The sequence below is a fragment of the Narcine bancroftii genome, chromosome 13 (assembly GCF_036971445.1).
Source record: "Narcine bancroftii isolate sNarBan1 chromosome 13, sNarBan1.hap1, whole genome shotgun sequence".
Lineage (NCBI taxonomy): Eukaryota > Metazoa > Chordata > Chondrichthyes > Torpediniformes > Narcinidae > Narcine > Narcine bancroftii.
In genome coordinates, this window is record NC_091481.1 from 79,117,631 (window position 1) to 79,139,361 (window position 21,731).

General features: G+C 49.3%; 1 protein-coding gene across 1 annotated transcript in view; it reads left to right on the plus strand.

Moving 5' to 3' along the window:
* The first annotated feature begins 1,090 nt into the window (after nt 1-1,090).
* The window catches only part of ppp1r14ab (protein phosphatase 1, regulatory (inhibitor) subunit 14Ab), a 34,745-nt gene continuing 14,104 nt past the window's right edge, over nt 1,091-21,731 (plus strand). The window contains exon 1 of the mRNA XM_069910051.1: nt 1,091-1,358. Within this exon, the coding sequence (XP_069766152.1) occupies nt 1,188-1,358 (171 nt within the window). The 5' untranslated portion in view covers nt 1,091-1,187. The remainder of the gene's footprint in view (nt 1,359-21,731) is intronic.

The window sequence follows — 21,731 nt, forward strand, 5'->3', positions numbered from 1 at the left end:
TTTCCAGAGCTGAGTGGAGAGCCAGCGATATTGCATCTGCTGTGGAGCGATTGTGACGACAGGCGATTTGCAGCGGGTCCAGATCTTTACTTAGTTAAGTGTTAATTCTGTCCACGACCAGCCTCTCGAAGCAGTTCATCAAAGTAGATGTGATAGTCCTTGAGGCAGCTCACGCTACTCTTCTTGGATGATTGATGCCCCTTTGAAGCAGGTGGGAACCTCTGACTCCACCAACGAGAGGGTGAAAATATCCGTTGGTTGGCACCGATTTTCAGCACCCTGCCAGGTATACCGTCAGGGCCTTGTGAGGGTTCACCCTCCTGAACGACATTCTAACAGATATGTTAGAGGCAGATATCACAGGGTCCTCAACCTCTGCAGGGATTGATGGGTTCTTCTCAAAGCGGACATGGAATGTGTTCAGCTCCTCAAGGACCCCCACCACCCAGGCCACACCCTCTTCACTCTGCGAACATCGGGAAAAGGTTCAGGAGGCTGAAGACGAGCACTCGGCGGCGCGAGGGTGGCTTCTTCCCCTCCGCCATCAGCTTCCTGAGTGATCAATGAACCAAAGACGCTGCCTCACTTTGATTTTCTTGTTCAATATTTGTGCTTTAGAGATATTTTTTGATGCATTGTGAAGCTGCTGCCAATCGACAAATTTCGGGACCATAAATTCTGATTCTGACCGACACCTCTTTCCTGACGGCAGCAGCGAGAACAGAGCGTGCGCAAGGTGGGGCGGGTCCTGGATGATCGCTGCTGCTGCTCTCCGATGGCAGCGTCCCCCGTAGATGTTCTCGATGGTGGGGAGGGTTTTGCCTGTGAGGTCCTGGGCTTTACTCTCAGAGGTATTGGAGTCCCCCAAAACCAGGCCATGATGCAGCTTGTCAGCTCACTTCCACCACACCTCTGTAGAAATTTGCCAGTTTTACTAAAATGCTCTTGGCCTGAAAGCCTTTTAGATTGTTAGAGTTAACAATCTCTTCCCCTAACAATTGTTAGAGGCCCCAGGGCAGCCTGACGCCAGTCTTTCCTTCTGAGGGAGGACACAAGCAGGGTGATGAAAGTGTGCCTGTGCCTTTAAGTGTCACTTGCGTTGGGAGTGGAGTGCGCTAGGACCCGGGGCAGGCGGGGGTTCTCCCGATAGGGACAGTGGAGCGGAGCGCCGTGCAGAGCGGCGGAGCATGGCAGCGGAGCGGGTCGGCAGGAAGGTCCACAGCCCCCGGGAGCCCGGGGCGGCTTTGCAGCGGCGCCAGGCGCGGGTGACAGCGCGCTACGACCGGGGTGAGCTGCAGAGGCGGCTGGAGGTGGAGCGCTGGATGGAGGAGCGCGTCCAGGAGCTGTACCAGGAGCAGGTGAGGGACGGGAGTGGTCCCTACCCCAGCTCCCCTCCACTCTCCCCCCTCCCCCTCCCCTCCACTCTCCCCCCTCCCCCTCCCCTCCACTCTCTCCCCTCCCCCTCCCCTCCACTCTCCCCCCTCCCCCTCCCCTCCACTCTCCCCCCTCCCCCTCCCCTCCACTCTCCCCCCTCCCCCTCCCCTCCACTCTCCCCCCTCCCCCTCCCCTCCACTCTCCCCCCTCCCCCTCCCCTCCACTCTCCCCCCTCCCCCTCCCCTCCACTCTCCCCCCTCCCCCTCCCCCTCCACTCTCCCCCCTCCCCTCTCCCCCCTCCCCCTCCCCTCCACTCTCCCCCCTCCCCCTCCCCTCCACTCTCCCCCCTCCCCCTCCCCTCCACTCTCCCCCCTCCTCTTTCCCTTCACCCTCCCCTTCCCCTCCCCTCCCCTTCCCCTCCACCCTCCCCATCCCCATCCTCTTCCTCCCCCCATCCTCTTCCTCCCCCCATCCTCTTCCTCCCCCCATCCTCTTCCTCCCCCCATCCTCTTCCTCCCCCCATCCTCATCCTCCCCCATCCTCATCCTCCCCCCATCCTCATCCTCCCCCCATCCTCATCCTCCCTCCATCCTCATCCTCCCCCTCCATCCTCTCCCTCCCCCTCCATCCTCTCCCTCCCCCTCCATCCTCTCCCTCCCCCTCCATCCTCTCCCTCCCCCTCCATCCTCTCCCTCCCCCTCCATCCTCTCCCTCCCCCTCCATCCTCTCCCTCCCCCTCCATCCTCTCCCTCCCCCTCCATCCTCTCCCTCCCCCTCCATCCTCTCCCTCCCCCTCCATCCTCTCCCTCCCCCTCCATCCTCTCCCTCCCCCTCCATCCTCTCCCTCCCCCCTCCATCCTCTCCCTCCCCCTCCATCCTCTCCCTCCCCCTCCATCCTCTCCCTCCGCCTCCATCTGGCCCCCCTTTCTCCCCCTCCAGAACCCCCTCCCCTGCACCCTTAACCCTCTTCCCCTACACACAATCCATCCCTTGTCCCACCCCTCATACCTCTCCTCCCTGTCCCCAAGGACTCCTTTGTCCCTACTCCTGCACCAGCAGGCCGATCTTTCCCCCTCCATCCCCCTCAACCCCAGGGCGACCTCACTACCTCCCTTCCACACCCCCCCTCCCCCGACCAATCCTAGAGTGACCTTTCTTCTCCAGGGAGCGCAGGAGAACTGATCCTCAAGGACCAAGCTCCAAAATGAGCCACCTTTACTGGACCAAGCAAGGGTTGATGTTTTAGGAAAGTCTTGGGAGTGATCCGGTGACTCTGCTCCATCCAGATGCAGCTCCTGGACTGACCTATTGTCTCAGCCTTGGCTTCTCCAGGCTCTTGTGGGACTTGTACCCACAAAACCTCACCCTCCTGCCCCTTATGTGAATAGCTGAGGTGAGCTGTCCCCGATTCTGGGCAGAAGTGTTGGTGACGGCTGTTGGGCTATAACACCCAATTGCCTGCTTTTTGCTTATACCTTACAGACAGGCTCAGGGCCAAAACATTGGTTAATTATCTTCACCTCTTATGAACACAGCGAGACCGACTGAGTTCCTGGAAAAACTTTGGACGAGATAGTTTACAGACCAGGTGTGAGCTGGAATAGACCAATCCGGAGGTCACTTGGACACGGACAAGGTTTCAGAACCAGGTGGTAACATGTACAAAAGGTGAAAAGACAACTTATCCCTTCTCAAGAAAATTTCGGAGCATTATGTTCCAAAAAGCAGTCCGAGAGATTCATTTTCCCACCCTATCTAGGCGCACCTGCCCAACAGTTCTGACGTCTTTGTCTGTCTTTTTAAAAAAAAATATACATTAAAAAAAATTTAGACGTACGGCTCTGTAACAGGCCAATTCGGCCTGATGAATCAGTGCCACCCAATTTACATCCCATTGAGAAGGGCGTCAGGGGCATCAAAATTGGAAACCAGTCGGAATAGAAAGCTTTGAACTGTTGTTGTGAGGGATGCAGACAAGGCACTTGCTTAAATTCTAGATTAAACAACTTGGCATGGAAGCAATTTAACAGCAGGTGTAAATCTTAGTCAAACAGCACGGCAACGGGCCCTTCCGAATACCCCTACAACCTCCCAAAAATTTGGAACGTGGAGGAAACTAGAGGACCCAAAGGAAACCAACGTAGATATGGGGAGAATGTGCAAACTCCTTACAGACAGTGCCAGATTCGAACCTGGATCACTGGTGCAGTTACCTGCTATGCTAACTATTGCCACAGTTGGTGTTGCCATTAGCTTGGACGTGTTTACAATTATAGGTGGGAATTCTGGCTCTGCCTTGGTGTGTTTATGGGGCTGGCTGAATAGAATTCATCATTCTGGATGAATTGTTTTCATCTGAGCTCAATGGACTCTTCCGTACATGGTATTTGTTACTCAGATTGGGCGGCATGGCAAGCGCAACACTATTACGGGCCGGTTCAAATCTGGCGCTGTATGGAAGGAGTTTGTACGTTCTCTCCCATGTCTGCGTGGGTTTCCTCCGGGTGCTCCAATTTCCTCCCACCCTTCTGAACGTACGGGGTCTTAGGTTAATTGGGGCCGAGGTTGTGGGCTGGAAGGGCCTGTTACTGTATGTCTAAATTAAAATGGAATGCTCACAATGCGGCTCAGATGGCGTAGCGCTTAACGCAACACCTTCACAGCGCCAGCGATGGGGACCGGGCCAGGGATCCAATCCTGTGCTGTCTATAAGGAGTTTGTACGTTCATCTGTGTGGGTTTTCTCCAGTTTCCTCCCACTCTATAAAACGTACCGATGGTGGAGGTTAATGGGGTGTAATTTGGGTGGCACTGATTCATCGGACCAGCCCGTTGCAGATCCGTATGTCTAAATTTTTTAAAAATGTTTTTTTTTAAAAGACAAAAGCCTTGCAGACGTCAGAACTGTTGGGCAGGTGCACTTAGATAGGGTGGGAAAATGAATCTCTCTGACTGCTTTTTGGAACATAATGCTCCGAAATTATCTTGAGAAGGGATAAGTTGTCTTTTCACCTTTTGTACATGTTACCACCTGGTTCTGAAACCTTGTCCGTGTCCAAGTGACCTCCGGATTGATCTATTCCAGCTCACACCTGGTCTGTAAACTAACTCGTCCAAAACTTTTCCAGTGCAATGTGAAAGTCGGCATTCGCTGTGATTGTAGTAAAAAATGGTGGAGGAACTAGGCTGGTCTCGCTGTGTTCATAAGAGGTGAAGATAAATAACCAACGTTTTGGCCATAAGCCTGTCTGTAAGGTATAAGCAAGTAAGGTATAGGCAAGTGGCTGATTAAGAGAAAGGGCAGACCAGCAGACAAAAGGTGTTAATTGGATCTCTGCCCTCTCCTAAGTCCTGTCTCTGATAGGTCCTGCTTTCAGCTTCCTGGTATCTGAGCTTTGGAAATTGTTCATTCAAACATTTTCTTCCACTTACCTCTTTCTCCCCACCCCCCCACCACTCCTCCGGAGAAGAGGGTTAAAGAGGGGATTCTGGAGGTTGTGACCAATCTGGCAAACTGCCATAGAACCATAGTTACAGCATGGAGAGCAGGCCCTTCCAGTCTGTACTGATACTGCACTGACCTGCACCCAGACCATCTGCCTCCCATCCGTGTACCTGTCCAAATTTTTCCAAAACGTTAACCTCCAGGTTGAGTCGGTGGTGAAGAAGGCGAATATAATGTCAGCGTTGATTTCTAGATGGCTAAGAGCAGGGATGTAATGTTGAGACTCTATAAAGCACTGGTGAGACCTCACTTGGAGTTCTGTGTACAGTTTTGGCCGCCTTATTTGAGAAGACATGCTGGCGTTGGAGAGGGGCCAGAGAAAATTTACCGGAATGATACCAGGACTGAAAGGGTTAGTATATAAGCAATGATTGTTGGCTCTTGGGACTGAACTCGATGGAGTACAGAAGGATGAGGGGGGGAACCTCCTCGAGGCATTTCGAACACTGAAAGGCCTGGACAGAGTAGATGTGGCGAGGATGTTTCCCATGGTAGGGGAGTCTAGGACATAACCTCAGAATAGAAGGACATTAATTTAAAATAGAGACGCGGAAAATATTTCTTTAGTCAGAAGGTCGTGAGTCTGTGGAACTTGTTGCCACAGGCGTCTGTGGAAGCAAGATCGTTGGGTGTATATAAGGCAGAGATTTACAGGTGTCTTATTTGACAGGGTTTGGAGAGAAAGCTGGGGAGGGGGGGCTGAGTGGGAGGATGGATCAGCTCATGACAAGAATGGCGGACCATTCTCGATGGGCTGATTGGCCTACTGCTCCTTGTGATCTTGTCAAACCAGTAATTTCTTCCTGGGACAAGCGTTAAGAGTCCAATATCAGGCATGTGAACAATGTGAACTGCTCCACACAGCTGACTGAGTCACGGTCGTGTAGCACAGGAATAGGCCCTCGGCCCACTACGTTCATGCTGTCCACGAGCACCCAATGATATCAAATCTACATGTGTGCCATTTGGTTGTATTCTTCACAGTCCCGTTTGCTTTTGCTGGATTATGCCCCTTATTGACCCACTCGGGGACATTTTACTTTACCAACCTGTACGTGGTAGGGCACTGGAGTGTTTGGGGAAAGCCTACTCCCGGGACTGGGAGATTTGAACGAGAAGGAGAGTTCTGCAGTGAGATCGGAAAGAGAGATGGAAGCAGTGAAGTTGATATCTCGGCAGCAATTGGAAATAAAAAGATCCAGAGGAGGTGAGATTGGAATAAGGAGAGATTTGATGGACCGAGACCTTGGAGGGTTGAGGAACGACCTTTATAAAATAATGAAGGACGTGGGTAAGGTGAGTAGTCGTAGTCTTTCCCGGAGGGTATGGGAGTCTAAAACTAGAGGGCATAAATTTAATATTTAATAGGGACCTGAGGGGCAGATTTTTAAGAGAATGGTAGGAGTGGGCATTGTGCTGCCAGAGGAAGTGGGTGTAACTGCAATACAGTAAAATCCTTGTTATCCAGAATTCAAACGACTGGTAACCCCAAGTAACTGGCAAAAAAAAAAAGTGGAAAATAAAATGGGAAAAAATGTCGTGCTTTGCTGTTAGTTTTCCATGCACGCCACACGCAGTCTCTAGCAGCCGGAAAACTCACTCATCCGGCATCTGCTGGATGCCAGGGGTCTGACTCTATTTAAGAGGCATTTGAACAGAAAAGGTTTTGAAGAATATGGACCAAACGTGGGGAAAAGGGGACCAGCAGGGAGACGGCCTGTCAGCATGGAGAAGTTGAGCTGTAAATAACTGGCTCTCTCTATGCGTGACTGTGTGATCACAGGGAGAATGCGCAAGCAGTCTTCTCTTTGGCTTGGCTTCGTGGACGAAGATTTATGGAGCTGCAGGCTCATTTGTGGCTGACGAGTCCGATGCGGGACAGGCAGACACGGTTGCAGGGGAAAATTGGTTGGCTGGGGTTGGGTGTTGGGTTTTTCCTCCTTTGTCTTTTGTCAGTGAGGTGGGCTCTGCGGTCTTCTTCAAAGGAGGTTGCTGCCCGCCGAACTGTGAGGCGCCAAGATGCACAGTTTGAGGCGATATCAGCCCACTGCCGGTGGTCAATGTGGCAGGCATCAAGAGATTTCTTTAGGCAGTCCTTGTGCCTCTTCTTTGGTGCACCTCTGTCACGGTGGCCAGTGGAGAGCTCGCCATATAACACGATCTTGGGAAGGCGATGGTCCTCCATTCTGGAGACGTGACCTACCCAGCGCAGTTGGATCTTCAGCAGCGTGGATTTGATGCTGTCGGCCTCTGCCATCTCGAGTACTTCGATGTTGGTGATGAAGTCGCTCCAATGAATTGAGGATGAAGCGGAGACAATGCTGGTGGAAGCGTTCTAGGAGCCATAGGTGATGCCGGTAGAGAACCCATGATTCGGAGCCAAACAGGAGTGTGGGTATGACAACGGCTCTGTATATGCTAATCTTTGTGAGGTTTTTCAGTTGGTTGTTTTTCCAGACTCTTTTGTGTAGTCTTCCAAAGCCGTTATTTGCCTTGGCAAGTCTGTTGTCTATCCCGTTGTCAATCCTTGCATCCGATGAAATGGTGCAGCCGAGATAGGTAAACTGGTTGACCATTTTGAGTTTTGTGTGCCCGATGGAGATGTGGAGGGGCTGGTAGTCATGGCTGATGGAGGACCTCAGTTTTCTTCAGGCTGACTTCCAGGCCAAACATTTTGGCAGTTTCCGCAAAGCAGGACGTCAAGCGCTGAAGAGCTGGCTCTGAATGGGCAACTAAAGCGGCATCGTCTGCAAAGAGTAGTTCACGGACAAGTTTCTCTTGTGTCTTGGTGTGAGCTTGCAGGCGCCTCAGATTGAAGAGACTGCCATCCGTGCGGTACCGGATGTAAACAGCGTCTTCATTGTTGGGGTCTTTCATGGCTTGGTTCAGCATCATGCTGAAGAAGATTGAAAAGAGGGTTGGTGCGAGAACACAGCCTTGCTTCACGCCATTGTTAATGGAGAAGGGTTCAGAGAGCTCATTGCTGTATCTGACCCGACCTTGTTGGTTTTCGTGCAGTTGGATAATCATGTTGAGGAACTTTGGGGGGCATCCGATGCGCTCTAGTATTTGCCAAAGCCCTTTCCTGCTCACGGTGTCGAAGGCTTTGGTGAGGTCAACAAAGGTGATGTAGAGTCCTTTGTTTTGTTCTCTGCACTTTTCTTGGAGCTGTCTGAGGGCAAACAGTACCATGCACACTACCACAAAGTGCAGGAAGAATGGCACTCACCCAAGAAGTCCAAGACTGGTTTATTGCACTGACAGCTCTACTTGTATTCTTTCCCTCGCTTCTGATGTCACAGCAGCTCCGGCCTTGGATTGGTCAGCGTTCATGCTGGCTGTCACCTGGGACGAAGGTCGTTGGCACCCCGCTGGGCCACCATGTTTGTCAGCCATCTTGTGTACGGGGGTAGCGTCCCAGTTAGTGAGCCGCGACAAAACTCCAACTAGACAGCACCGTAGGTCAGGATTGAACCTGGGTCGCTGGCACAGCAGATCTACTTGTGCCATTCGAAAGAATTAGGATGGTTAGAAAACAACGTTTGAAATCGAGATGCAAAGAGGTACAGTAAAATCCATGGTATCCAGCACCGACGGGGATTGTGGGTGCCGGATATGCTAACTTTCTAGTTGCCCGAGATTCACTCTTACAATGCCTAACTAATATACTTGCATTAAGAATAAACAGTTTTAAAGATAAAAGACAGTGCAAAATGTGAAGTCATTTGGGGGAAAAAAAATCAGCGTTAATTATGTAAAATTCACTTTAATCAGGTAATTTCCGTAACTTACAAAATTTAAAATTGAATCCCGGTCACTAATGCTATAACAGCATTGCGCTAACTTCTACCTGCCTGTACCGCCATCATAATTAACCCACCGTCCCCCTCGAGTTTACAGATAAAGCCTTACTAATGTACTTAATAGCAGGCAGGGACAGGGAGACACGTTGAGAGAGTTCCCCCCATCCCAACTCCCAGTGGTGAGGGCCAGCTCTTCAACCTGGACACTGCCATTTTATTCAAACACAACTTTATTCAAACAGCTGCTGCGGGCGGGGGCATGACCAGGGCGCTCCACTGGCTGAATGTTTGCTCCCATCTTCACCAAGGGGTTGTGTGTTGTTTGGAGAACGTTCACATTTACAATTTTTATTTATTTATTTCCTCCAGTGTTTTTTCACTGCCAGTTGGTCGGTTGCTTGAATTCCGGATACTGGGGAGTTTGCTCTATTAGATCTGGTGTTGAAAATCCCATTCAACAAGACCGGTTTTAAGGATCACCTTAAAGGTGGAGGTGATTCTGGCAGCTGAGGCATGGGATGAACAGAGGGAGCAGAACGAGAAGATTACAGGGACCTTGTGGGTTGGGGGGCTGGAGGAGATAGGGAAGGCGAGGAGTGGTTTGTAAACAAGATTATGAATACGGTCAGAAATCAGGTATACGACGTGGGTGTAGCAATAATTCTACTCATGATTAACCTGCTCTCTGAATCTCTGCCTCAATGTGATAGATGTTCTTGTCACTGTGAGACCTTTGCAGAGATCCCTGATAATGCACAGCCTGCATGCAAAGGTAGGGCACCGCTAATTAGCAGTCTTCCACCTACTCCTCGGAGTTATCACAGCAGACGGGCTGTGTGTCAGTGGAAAGCAGTAGCTGAGCAAACATCGAGGAGCCGGAGGGCCATATATTGTCCTGATCTTCCACTTGGGCACCCTCCAACTGGATGGCATGAACATTGACCTTCAGCTTCCATTAAATCCCACTCTCCCCTCTTGCCTTTCCCCCATATTCATCTCTTTCCACCCCCCCCCCCCACTTCCTTTTTACACTGAAAAGCCTCGTTATACATGACCTGTCTCTGGAAGCCGGCTTGTTCACACAGAAGAAAGCTGGGTCGTGAGTCCTTTTACACAGAAAGCCGGCTTCCGAAGCAAAAGCCCCACCTCTGTCACTACTCCACCTTTGATGTTACTCCAACTTTGACACTATTTACCTTGGCAGAGTAAAGCCGGGTAAGTTCAGCCCCCCCCCCCCCATCCCCAATCGATGCGTTCAAAAGATGGATAAAACTTGGCTTTAATCATCTGTGTAAAACCTCCCCCCTCCCCCTCCCCCCCAAACCAATTCTCACCTTTCATATCCAATGAACACCTTTTGCCTGTGGGTCTGGATTCCTTGCCCTTTCTCTCCCCAGTCTTTAATTCAGATGCCTATCTGCTCTTTGCTTTGAGGAAGGGCTCAGGCCCGAAACGTCGGTCATATATCTTTACCTCCTATGGACGCTGCAGGACCTGCTGAGTTCCTCCAGCATTTCTGTGTGTTTTTACTACAATTATAATGTCGGCAGACATCCATGTTTCACTACATGTATTGAAATGGTTCGTCAAGGTTTCAGGCAGGGATCCTTTGTTAAGGTTCCATTTATTGTCACGTTCACAAAAATACTCAAGACCTTTTTCCTTTGTTTGCTTGTAAAGATCCACAAAGAGGCAACTGTGCAAACAGCAACACCACCTCTGATAACTCTACCGCCCTCCTGCGCTCCCCTAATCTCTGTGGCCTTCTGGTTCTAGCGTTAAACCTGAGCTCGAGGTTGCTCCTCGGCCCCTGGTTCTGACCCCCCGATGCGATCCGGCAAACTCTGCGTGCCTGGAGCCCTGCTCGCCATCGGCACCCTTGCGCATCCCAGCCCCAAGTCCTGCTTCCCAGAGGCTGGCAGCTTGCGGCCTGGTGTGAGGCCTTTGGTCACCAAGGCCTGAGCCGGAGGTTTGCCTACTCTGTCGGATCTCTGTCTCGAGACCAGGCCTTGTGCCTTTCCCCTTCTTCCTCTCTTGCCTATAAAGGGATGTGCTTTGCACCAATTGCCACTGCCTCAAACGCAATGGATTTCGAGCGATTTGGGCTGAATTGCCCGGCACTCGTCTTTAAATGCAAGGTCTCCAATAAGGCAGGCCATTGGTAGGTCACAGATTAGCCCGAACTATGCAGCGCAGTCGATGTCACAATTAGCTCAACCCTGTTACAGGGTTAGATCCAGTAAGGAGTCTCCCCGTGTTTGTATGGGTTTCCTCTGGGTGCTCCAGTTTCCTCCAAAATACGAGGGCCCGTTGGTTAATTAGGTGGCACGGGCTCATAGGCCGGAAGGCCTGTTACCGTGCTGCATGTATGTCTAAAGCAACGTCCATGGATTGCATGGTCTGTCTTGGAACAGATTTCAGATATATTGTTAGAGTACATACGTGTCGTCACGTACAACCCAGAGATTATTTTCCTGCGGGCACGGCAGAATTACCACTTATTAACGGTGGATAAAATAAATTGTACATGTCAGCAAATAAAGAAATGAAAACAACCCAACTGGGCAAAACAGAGAGGGGGAAAAAAAAAATCAATGAAGTGCACAAGTAAGAAGAGCCCTTGAATGAGTCCCTGATGGAGTTTGTCGTTGAGGCATCTGATGGTGGAGGGGGAGCAGCTGTTCCTGAACCGGCGGGTGCGAGTCTTGTGGCACCGATACCTCTTTCCTGATGGCAGTAGCGAGAATAGAGCGCATGCTGGGTGGCATGGGTCCTTGATGATCGCTGCTGCTCTCCAATAGCAGCGCTCCCTGTCGATGTTCTCGGTGGCGGGAAGGGTTTTGCCTGCGATGTCCTGGGCCGTGTCCGCTATGATTAGCTTCTCAGCCAACTGACAGTTTAGTGATTCTTGTTGACTCATGGGCTAGGAGATCATCAAACCTGTTAGACAGGTCCTTAACCGTTCCATCTGAGTGAATAGAATATTGGGTTGAAACCAGATTGAGATATAAAGTTATTTAACCCATCTTACTTTGTCTTTAATTGTATTTTAATTTTAAATTAGACGTACAGCACAGTAACAGGCCCATGCTGTTCCATTACCCCAGTAAACCTACAACCCCCAGTACATTTTGAGTGGTGGGTGGACACCGGAGCCCCTGGAGGAAACCCATATAGGCACGGGGAGAACGTACAAACTCTGTGCAGCCAGCGCGGGATTAGAACCTGGGGTGCCGGCGCTATTTAATATTGGTAGTTTTTGGTTTAGTTGTTTATCCAAATTTTAACTACCAAGCACAGTAAACGCCTGCTATTTTTCTGCCCTTTTGTTTGACAGTCATTTGAGGTTGCCGGAATTCCAGATAATAGGCATTTTTACTGTGTTTGTTTTTCCTCTGAGATGAATGGATGACTTGCATTTCTATAGCACCTTTTACAAGGCTGCCCCTCTGACCAGAGAAGGGGCTTCTTGAGTATTGCCACTGATGTAGCCACGTGCTTGTAAAGCAGTCGTTTTGGAATAAAGGCTGCTCATTTATGGCAGGAGGGGGGTTCTCCTTGGAGAGTTGTAACTCTGTATCTCCGAGAGCTATGGTGGAGGATGTGACAAGGTGGAGATGGGGAAGTTTTAAACTGGGTGTCAAGGGTTAAGGAGGAGGAAGGTGGAGCTGAGCCAGGGTCAGATGTGTGGTGGATACTTGAACAATACTGCAGACTCGAGGAGACATATGGCCAATTCTTCCCCCACTCCGCTCCTGATGTTTGCTCGCAGACATCCCAGAGGAAATGGCAGGAGAGCAGCTGGCGAAGCAGGGCTGGCCAGTTAAGAGATCAATAATTCTGGAGTTAAACCTCCACCTGCCCCATTATCTGTAATTAATGCTCGTTTGGTCTCCTCTTTCCGGTCGGTGGATGTGTGGGATTCTATGTGTTCAAATCAGAAAATAGTGGAGGGGAAGGTACAGTTGACAGGAATATTCCCTGTGGGAGACAGACCTCTGGCCTCCAGATCACTTGGAGCATTGACCCTATGTTGTTCGGAGGGGATTTTTGGAAATAAGAGCAGCCGGGTTGGGGAGTGAGGGGGAGCTACTGGCGTCACTAGGCAGGGTACAGAACGCACCAGGTGACATCATCAGAGGGAGTGTAGTTTCAGCAGAAATTTATTATTTTTTATATTAAAAAAAATCCCTGTAGTTAGTTATAACAGCAAAAACATTTTCTGCAAGCCCAGATGGCATGTATCAATATACCTACGAGGCTAAAACTCGATGCTCATTCACTTTTTGAACCTTCAACTGCGCTGTCGTTACTACCCAACGACGCCTCAAATCACGTGGTTCCGTCTGCACGCACCATCAGCGAGCGCTGTTGTTTTCATTGCTGCTGGTGTTTTTATAGTTTCTGCTTTTATCAAATTTTCTGGTGGTTTGGCCACAATATTGTGGCCATTAGTGTTTGTGAACCTAGATCAACAACTATATTTTTGAGAATGAAGCAGGTAATTAGAGGAAAAGGAGGAGAAAAATCAAAAAAAGATTCCTCTCAGTTACTAATAATGTAATTTAATATCCATGGGGTCGGGGGTGGGGGGGTGACACCAAGAGTTACCGCAATAGGTGACACCAACCCTAGTGATGTTGCTGGAGGGAGCGGCTGTCCCGAGGCAGATCCATGGGTTTCTGTGTGTGAGAGAGAGAGTTTGGAGGTGGTTCAGGTTTATTGTCAGAGTATATACACGGCATCAGATACAACCCTGAGGTTCCTTTATCATGTTGGTGGAGGAGGCGGGAGGTGCCTGACAGGGGTGTTCCTCCTGCTGGTCCTTTGCCTTGCACTCCTGATGCACGGGCTCTCAATCCTGTCCCGAGCGCTACTCCTATTAGTCCGAGATTAGCAGGGAAAATTGCATTTCTTCAAGGAGGCTTTTGAATCTTTTGCTCTGTCAGCCAGGTAACCTTGGAGGACCTACACGTCATATTCCTCCTTGACAACCTCGAACCCAACAAACGTGGCCGTTGATTTTCTCATTTCTGGTACCCCCACTTCTATCTGGGTTCCACTGTTTCTTCCTCTTTTTACATTTGAGATGTGCAGCACGAGCCCATGCCACCCAGTTGACCTGCAACCCCTGGTACGTTTTGAACGGTGGGAGGAAACCGAAGTGCCAGGGAAAACCCACGCAGACACAGGGAGAACTCCTTACCGATAGTGCGGGATTCAAATCCTGGTCCCGATCGCTGTAACAGTGTGGCGCTAACTGCTAGACTAACCACGCTACCCTTTTCTCTCTGACCCTCTCCCCGCACAATGGTTCCGCCCTTTTTTCTGCCTCCCCATCTCTGTCCAACAGCCCACCCCAGCTTATTCCACCTTTGATATAATGTCGCTGTTAGTGTAGTGGTTAGCGCCACGCTGTTACAGCACCAGTGAGTCCGAATCCAGCGCTGTCTGTGAGGAGTTGGTACATTCTCGCCATGTCTGCGTGGGCTTCCTTCGGGTGCTCCGTGGGTTTCCTCCCATCTTTCAAAAACTCTAAATTTAAATTTTAATCTCCCCTTCCCACTGGAGTCCCAATAAAAGGTCGCGACCCGAAAAAATTGACAGAAATCATCCATTATTTCCTCACCTACTTCCAACAGTTTTTCCTGGTCTGCACAAGAAACTTAGAAGATCCAAAAGTGTACTTTATATTACAAAGATAAAGAGTCCTTCATCAAGATATCATGCGTGGATGACGTGGCTTCAATAAACTAATCTGCAACGGAGCAGCCCTACACTGGGGTATGGATTTGATTCTGGGCTGTGAGTGGGGTGAGGGTGTGTCAACCAGAGTCCCGGGCATGGACCACAAGGCACTGTATTGCTGTGGCTTCAGCATGGTTTGACACAAGGAAAGTGGTCTGTGACCCAGCCTTCTGTGGATGGAGAAACCGACTGAACATCATCCACGCATGATACCTTGATGAAGGACTCTTTATCTTTGTAATATAAAGTACACTTTTGGATCTTCTAAGTTTCTTGTGCAGACCAGGAAAAACTGTTGGAAGTAGGTGAGGAAATGATGGTCTAAGGCAGTGGTTCTCAACCTTTTTCTTTCCACTCACATACCCCTTTATGTATTCCCTATGCTGTAGGTGCACTGTGGATTGCTTAAGGTGGTATGTGGGTGGAAAGAAAAAGTTTGAAAGCCACCGTTTTAATTGTACCTCATTGACTCGTCATGTGCACGGTTTCATATCTCCAAAGGAAATGGGCCAATGACAATTTTTCTCAAGCAAAATATTTCAGTTACAATTGGGTCTAGAGCAGTGATTCTCAGCCTTCCCTTCCCACCTTAAGCCATCCCTTTCTAATCACAGAGCGCCGATGGCCTTGGGATTACTTAAAGTGGTACGTGAGTGGAAAGAGAAAGGTTAAGAACTACTGGTCTAAGACCATTCACCTTGACTGGAGAAGGGAGTGAAACACGAATGTCTGCAGATGCAGGGATTGTAGTAGAAATTCAGAAATGCTGGAGGAGCTCAGCTGGTCTCACAGCATCCATAGGAGGTAAAGATATATGACAGACGTTTCGGGCCTAAGCCCCTCAAGGTATAAGTAAAAACTAGGCAGGCTCTAAATTAAAAGATTGAGGAGGCATCCAGACCAACAGGTAAAAGGTGTTAATTGGATCTGATAAGAGGAAAGGTGAGAATTGATTTTGGCTCTGTGACAGAGGGAAGAGAGACAGAACTCCGGGAAAGGAGATAGGAGATGGGGAAGAAGTGGGGGGGGGGGGGGTGGGGGGGGCCGGGTTGGGCACGGTTTAATGGAAACCAGTTAAGTCACCATTAATGCCATCTGGTTGGAGGGTGCCCAGATGGAAGATGAGGTGTTGTTCCATAAATTTGCCGTCGTTTCAGTCTGTCAGTACACGGGTCCACGGACAGACATGCCAGCAAAGGAAATGGACAAGGAATTGAAACGGGTGGCCATGGGGAGATCCCCGCTATTGCGGCAGACAGAGCCAAGGTGGTCCACAAAGCGATCTCCCAGCCTGCACCCAGTCTCTCTGAAGTCGAGGAGACAACAACAGAAGCAGTGGATGAAGAGGGGAAACAAGGTTGCTCCTTCCACAGATACTGCCTGACCTGCTGAGTGTTTCTGGCACTTCGGACTTCATTAATATTTAGTACACGGCCTTCAGCTTCTGGTCCAATGAAGTTTAGTGCTAGTGGAAATGGAGAAAAGGTCTTGCCATTTTTATAGCACCTTCCACATCTTTAGACCATAAAAGGAGCAGAAATAGGCTATTCAGCCCATCAAAGTCTGATGCACCATTTAATCATGAGCGGATCCATTTTCCCACAGCCCTTCTGCCCAGAACCTTTGATGCCCTGACCAATCAAGAACCTATCAATCTCTGTCCTAAATCCCCTCAGTATCTTGGCCTCCACAACCGCCCGTAGCAATAGATTCCACAGATTTAACACCCTCTGGCTGAAGAAATTGCTCCGCATCTCTGTTCCAAGCGGACACCCTTCAATCCTGAGGTTGTGCCCTCTTGTCCGAGACTCTTCCACCGAGGGGAAACGACCTTTCTACCTCGCCTTTCAACGTTAGAAACATTTCGACATGTTTCCCCCTCATTCTCCTAAATTTCAACGTGTACTAGGCCTTGGATAATAGTCCTTCCCAAAATCATCCTGTTGAACCTCCTCTGAACCTTCACATTCTCACCTGCGGCAACAAATTCCACAGATTCGCCGCCCTCTGACTAAAAAGAAATCCCTCCACGTCTCTTGTTAATTTTAAAATTTAGACGTGCAACACGGTAATACACCTTTTCAGCCCTCGAGCCTGTACCGCCCAATTGACCTACTACCTGGTACATTTTGAAGGGTGGGAGGAAACGGGAGCCACTAGAGGAAACCCATGCAGGCACAGGGAGAACCGACAGTGCTGGCTGGATTTGAGCCCCCTGTTGCCAGCATTGCACTAAACCACGACACTAACCGTGCTGCCTGTGTTCTAAGCGGACACCCTTCAATCCTGAAGCTGTGCCCTCTTGTCCTTGACCGGGGTGGGGGCGGGTATCCTTTTACCATGTGTGGGCTGGATGGTGTGTCAGTGGTTGAACGGTGGGCCGCACTGATGCTACGAGAAATGGAGTAGATACTGAAACACAGGCTTGAGTAATTTAAGTTTTCGATTGTACATTATGCACTTCAAGGAGGGACCATGTATGAACCGACGATAATTTATCAAAAAGCAATCCACAGAAAAAGTTCAAGCAACGCGATCAACAGTTATTCCTTCCAAAATATGACGATGCTGGAATTTCAGGTCAGAGAAGGCATCTTCAAATATGGAAATGCCTCAAAAAAACACCCCGAGTTTGTCATTATTAATGAGACAATTAAAAAAAACGTCAGTCAAAAAGGAGAAAAATGAGTCGCACAAAAAAAATAACGAACGAACTCGATCAGTGGGAAACTTGATTTTGTTTGTTTTGTTTGTTTTTTTTTAAACAAAAGTTGCTTTTAATTTCCTGTAAACATAAAAACAGGATCAAACTTTATTTTTTTTACTATTAACAACCCCCTTCTAATTCTAAGCGCACATGTATGTAATGTGTATTTTGTTTGTTGTTTGAGGGCAATTGGATATTGGGTGAGTGGTTGTTGATTCCAATGGCAAGACCTTAACTAAATGGGCATTAGCTGTATTTGTTCTCGAGTGGTTCTTGGTGTACCTCATTTTTGAGAACAGTTGCTGACGTGTGTACGTGCTGCCAAACGGGACGAGAATTTGACTTGACGCAAATTTGACTTTTTCTTGCGGGCCAGATAAATTTGGATCCAGCCGGCGTGGGCCGTAGGTTGCCCGCCCCTGTCCTTGACCCTCCCACCATGGGAAGCAACTTTTCTATATCTCAATGCCTGCTTCAATCCATGGAGATGTTTAGAGAGCTGCCAATTGCAGCTTGACAATAGCCAGACAATTACTCTTGCTGATGCATGGGAATAAGATATTTAAAAATTCTTTGAACGAATCAGAAATACAGCCAGCTAACTTTTCCAACAATGTAAAGCAAGCCTTGGCCCCTCTTTCAGTTAATTGAGGAACTGGTTAGAGAGGGAGGTTTAAAGTAATGTCATAAGGCAAGGAGAGAGGGCATGGATTTCAGTCATCTGAAGGGATGAGGTGAAACACAAAAATCTGCAGATGTCGCAATTGTAGAGAAACACACACAAATGCTGGAGGAACTCAGCCAGTTTCACAGGAGGTAAAGATATTGACGTTTCGGCCCTAAGCCCTTCTTCAACCTTGACCTGAAACGTCCATAAATATACCTTTACCTCCTACGGACGCTGTGAGACCGGCTGAGTTCCTCCAGCGTTTGTGTGCTTTTAACTGAAGGCAGTGGAGCTTTTATGTTGAGCATTGACTCTGAGACCAAAATCAGAGAGGTTCAGAGACTGGATGGGAGGAGGTATCATCTCACCCTGCTTTGAGCATTCACAGACTAGGAACCAAAGTTGACCAGGTTTGGTGGGCAAAGGCCTGTTAACCTGCTCGACTCTCAACCTTTCTATTGGCTATGACTCTGCTCAAGGCGCCCTTCCCTGTGAAGCAGTCGTTTAGTTGGTTTCTTCAGCACTTCTCTCCCACCGACTACATAAAAATACTAAAAATATTTTATGGTTTCAGTTCATGTGCTGTGGCCGCTGGGTTGGGGGGGGTGTTTTCCCCCTTTGAGAATGGCTGCTCGAGCCTGTCTCTGTGACCTCAGAGTAATAGGGAGGAGACAACAGACGCTATCCCTCTGTCTCCTTTCCCCAGCTCTCCGCCCCCTTCCCTCTCCATTCACAGAGCCATTCCCCCCTCCCCCCATTTGCGGGTGTGCCCTCCCTCCCTTCTCCACCTATTACCTCCTGCCTATGGGACCCCCTGCCCCCACCATTTATTCAGGGGCCTGCCAACATTTTGCTCATTCGGGCTAAAACCCGAAACGTTGATTATGTATCATTATCTTTACACTATAAGAGTGCCCTGTTTGTCCTGTTGAGTTTCTCCAACCTTTTACTTCAGGCACTGGGGCTCTGACTTCCCACACCCTGTGTTACAAAGTACATGCCTGGCTCCGAGGATGTAATGTAATCTTTGGAATGTTTTAAGATCTCGGCTTTTTTTTTTAAAAATCAGTCTTGTTGAGTTTCTGGTGTCAAGTTGCCAGGGTTAAAATGTCAGCAGACCCAAGGAAATGAGTTGGAATCCGGTGTCTGGGCCAGTGTGTGTGCGCGCTGGCCGGGTATGTACCTCGTGGTAACAGCACAAGGGAGGTCAGCTGTGTGTTGACGTTCGTCAAACCTTAGACCCTGGGGTTCGAATCCGGCGCTGTCCGTACGTTCTCCCCGGGGCTGCGGGTGCTCTGGCTTCCCCTTGCGGTTTAAAAAAAAAAGCACCAGGGAATTGGGTGTAATTAGGCTTGCGGGCTGAAAGGCCTGTTACCATGCTGTATGTTTCCCCGTATCCGAAACACTTGGGATGGAACGTTTTCTGGTTGGGTATTTTTGGAACAATGACTTTAAGCTGCTCAGTAGCATCAGTGGAATACTTGTATCAGCGGTTAAACAACAACAAACAACGGCGGCCTTTTCATAACGTTTAATACATTCCAAAAAGCTATCTGCAGACCTTTTTGCCATTTCCAACTATAACTTGGTACAATATATGAGAGGCATGGCTGTTACCAAACTGGCGCCAACAAGGCGTCAACGTGTGGCACCGCAAGAGTTTGGTTTTTGGATCACGGAGCTTCAGATATGGGGAAATGCACATCCAAGTTGTTTGTTTACATTTTTGAAAAAAATCCAATTTGAATGAATTCTCAAAGCAAGACGGTGCTCAGCGTCCTGATGCTTGGAACCCAGGCACGGATGCGCAGCAAACCTTCCCACCAGTACTGCTGCCATTGTAGACCGAAGGCAAGAGTCCGGTCATTGAAGTGTACAAAACGTAACGGGATGGGCGAGTTCAGGAAAGTGGCTCTGATGTTACTGAAAGATAGGTACAAAGGGTCAAATGACCTTTTCCTGCTGTTTTTCTTAATCAAGGCACTTGAATTTGGTATACTTTTAAAAATGAATTCATTTTCCCATCCTGGCTGCCTCAGTTAATTTGAAACTGGGTGTGGCGCAGGGCTATTTCAGAGAGCTGTTTCACTTGGGTCTGGATAAGAAGGGAGCGAAGCACGGAAGTCTGCAGAGGCTGTGATTGTAGTGAAAACGCAGAGAGACGCTGGAGGAACCCGGCCGGTCTCGCAGGGTCCTTAGGAGGTAAAGATATATTACTGCCGTTTTCGGGCCTGAGCCCTTCCTCAAGGTGAAGGGCTCAGACCCGTAACGTCAGTGATGTATCTTCACCTGCTACGGACGCTGTGAGATCGGCTGGGTTCCTCCAGTGTCCCTCCGCGTGGATGAGAATGGGTGGATGGCGCAGATGAGCAGGTTGGGGTGGGGGGGGGTCTGTTTTGCACCATCTGGTGTGCTTTGTGGCTTCTATTTAATCCAGCCACTGCTGTGACACAGAAAGCAGCGGTGTAGCTAAAAGGAGGGGGGGGGGGCAGGGGGTCTTCAAAAGTGGCGCCTTCCTTTTTTGAACTGCTCAGTTTCCTGTAATGCGCTGGGTGGGTCACCAACACATCATGGAGTTTGGGGTGAGATGGGAAAGAGCTGAGCATACACCCCCATCCGCGCTCTTGCAATGTGCACCCTCGCTCAGCAAGTTTTTTTTAAATGTTGCAGTAAACTGAGGACAAACTTTTATTTTCCCCCATATGAACTCTTTGCTTTCTTCAATGACTCCCCCTTCCTTCCCCCCACCCCTCATATGGCCTTGTTTATCGATGTGCACAGACCATCTGAAAGCCCCCAAAGGGGCTTCCAGCTTGGACGGGACCCTCGGTGCCAGTCAACGGCAAGTGCAGCACGGCAGGTCCTGTGGGTTGTGCATGGGCTCCCCTCAACGGGGCGACGCCGCGACCGACTCGGACCAACAGTGGCCCCGATCGGTTCTGTCCACCCGTTTCCAGCCTCACTTTTGAATAAATGTCTAACCAGGATAAGCAGCTCCTCTCATCCATTGCAGAACCGCGGGATTTTACCAATTTACGTAATCAGTTACAGAATTCGGCTGCTCTCGGTTTTGAAGGCATTCCTCTTTTCTTCCCGATCCTTTGCTCCATGTTTCATTTGAGTTAAGATCATCATTCATTTCACGAACAGTAAGACTATGAAGATACCTGTGGTTTCCCATCATTCATTTATGTGTAAGTTTATCTCTCATGGAAGTTTGTTGTCTTGCGTTCCGACAGACTCAGGACCGTCTGGTCCGACGCCACTGAAAATAAAATCACCCTTCTGTGGTGATCTGTATAGACACCACCTGGTCACCAGGGGTCATCCCGGTGACCTTGTACATAAAGCAGTCCTGAGCTACAGTCTAGCCTTCCAGGTTGGTCTTGCAGAGACAAGACCTCTTAGTGTACATATTAGTTTATTAAAGCTGTCTTATACTCACACTGCTGGTGTGGTTATTGTCAGTACAAATTAATAAACTAATATGTACACTTCCAGGTTCGTCTCATGACCCCTGGTGATCTAGTAATGTAATTATATACCACCACCACACCTTCAACCGTGTGTCGTGGTGCCTTTTTTTAATAGGTTCCCTCCCCCTAACACTGGTTGCGCCCCTGACAGAAAGCGCAGCGTTGGGTTCGGCGCACAGCAAGATCCCACAGTGACCAGATTCCAATCCAGAAATCCCCAGCCTTCCCAGCGCTGTAGTGAGGGAGTGTCGCACTACCGGGGTGGGTGGGGGGGAACCGCAGGCTTGCTGAAATGACTTGTCTAGATGTGATCACGTCATTTTGCCACGTGCACCAGTTTGTCGTGCATGAATCGCAAAAGGTAGGTTTGCTGGTGCAGCCAGCCATTAAAAAGCCAAATGGAATGTCAGCCTTCATTGCTAAGGTGGAACCACTGTATAGCTATTAGCATG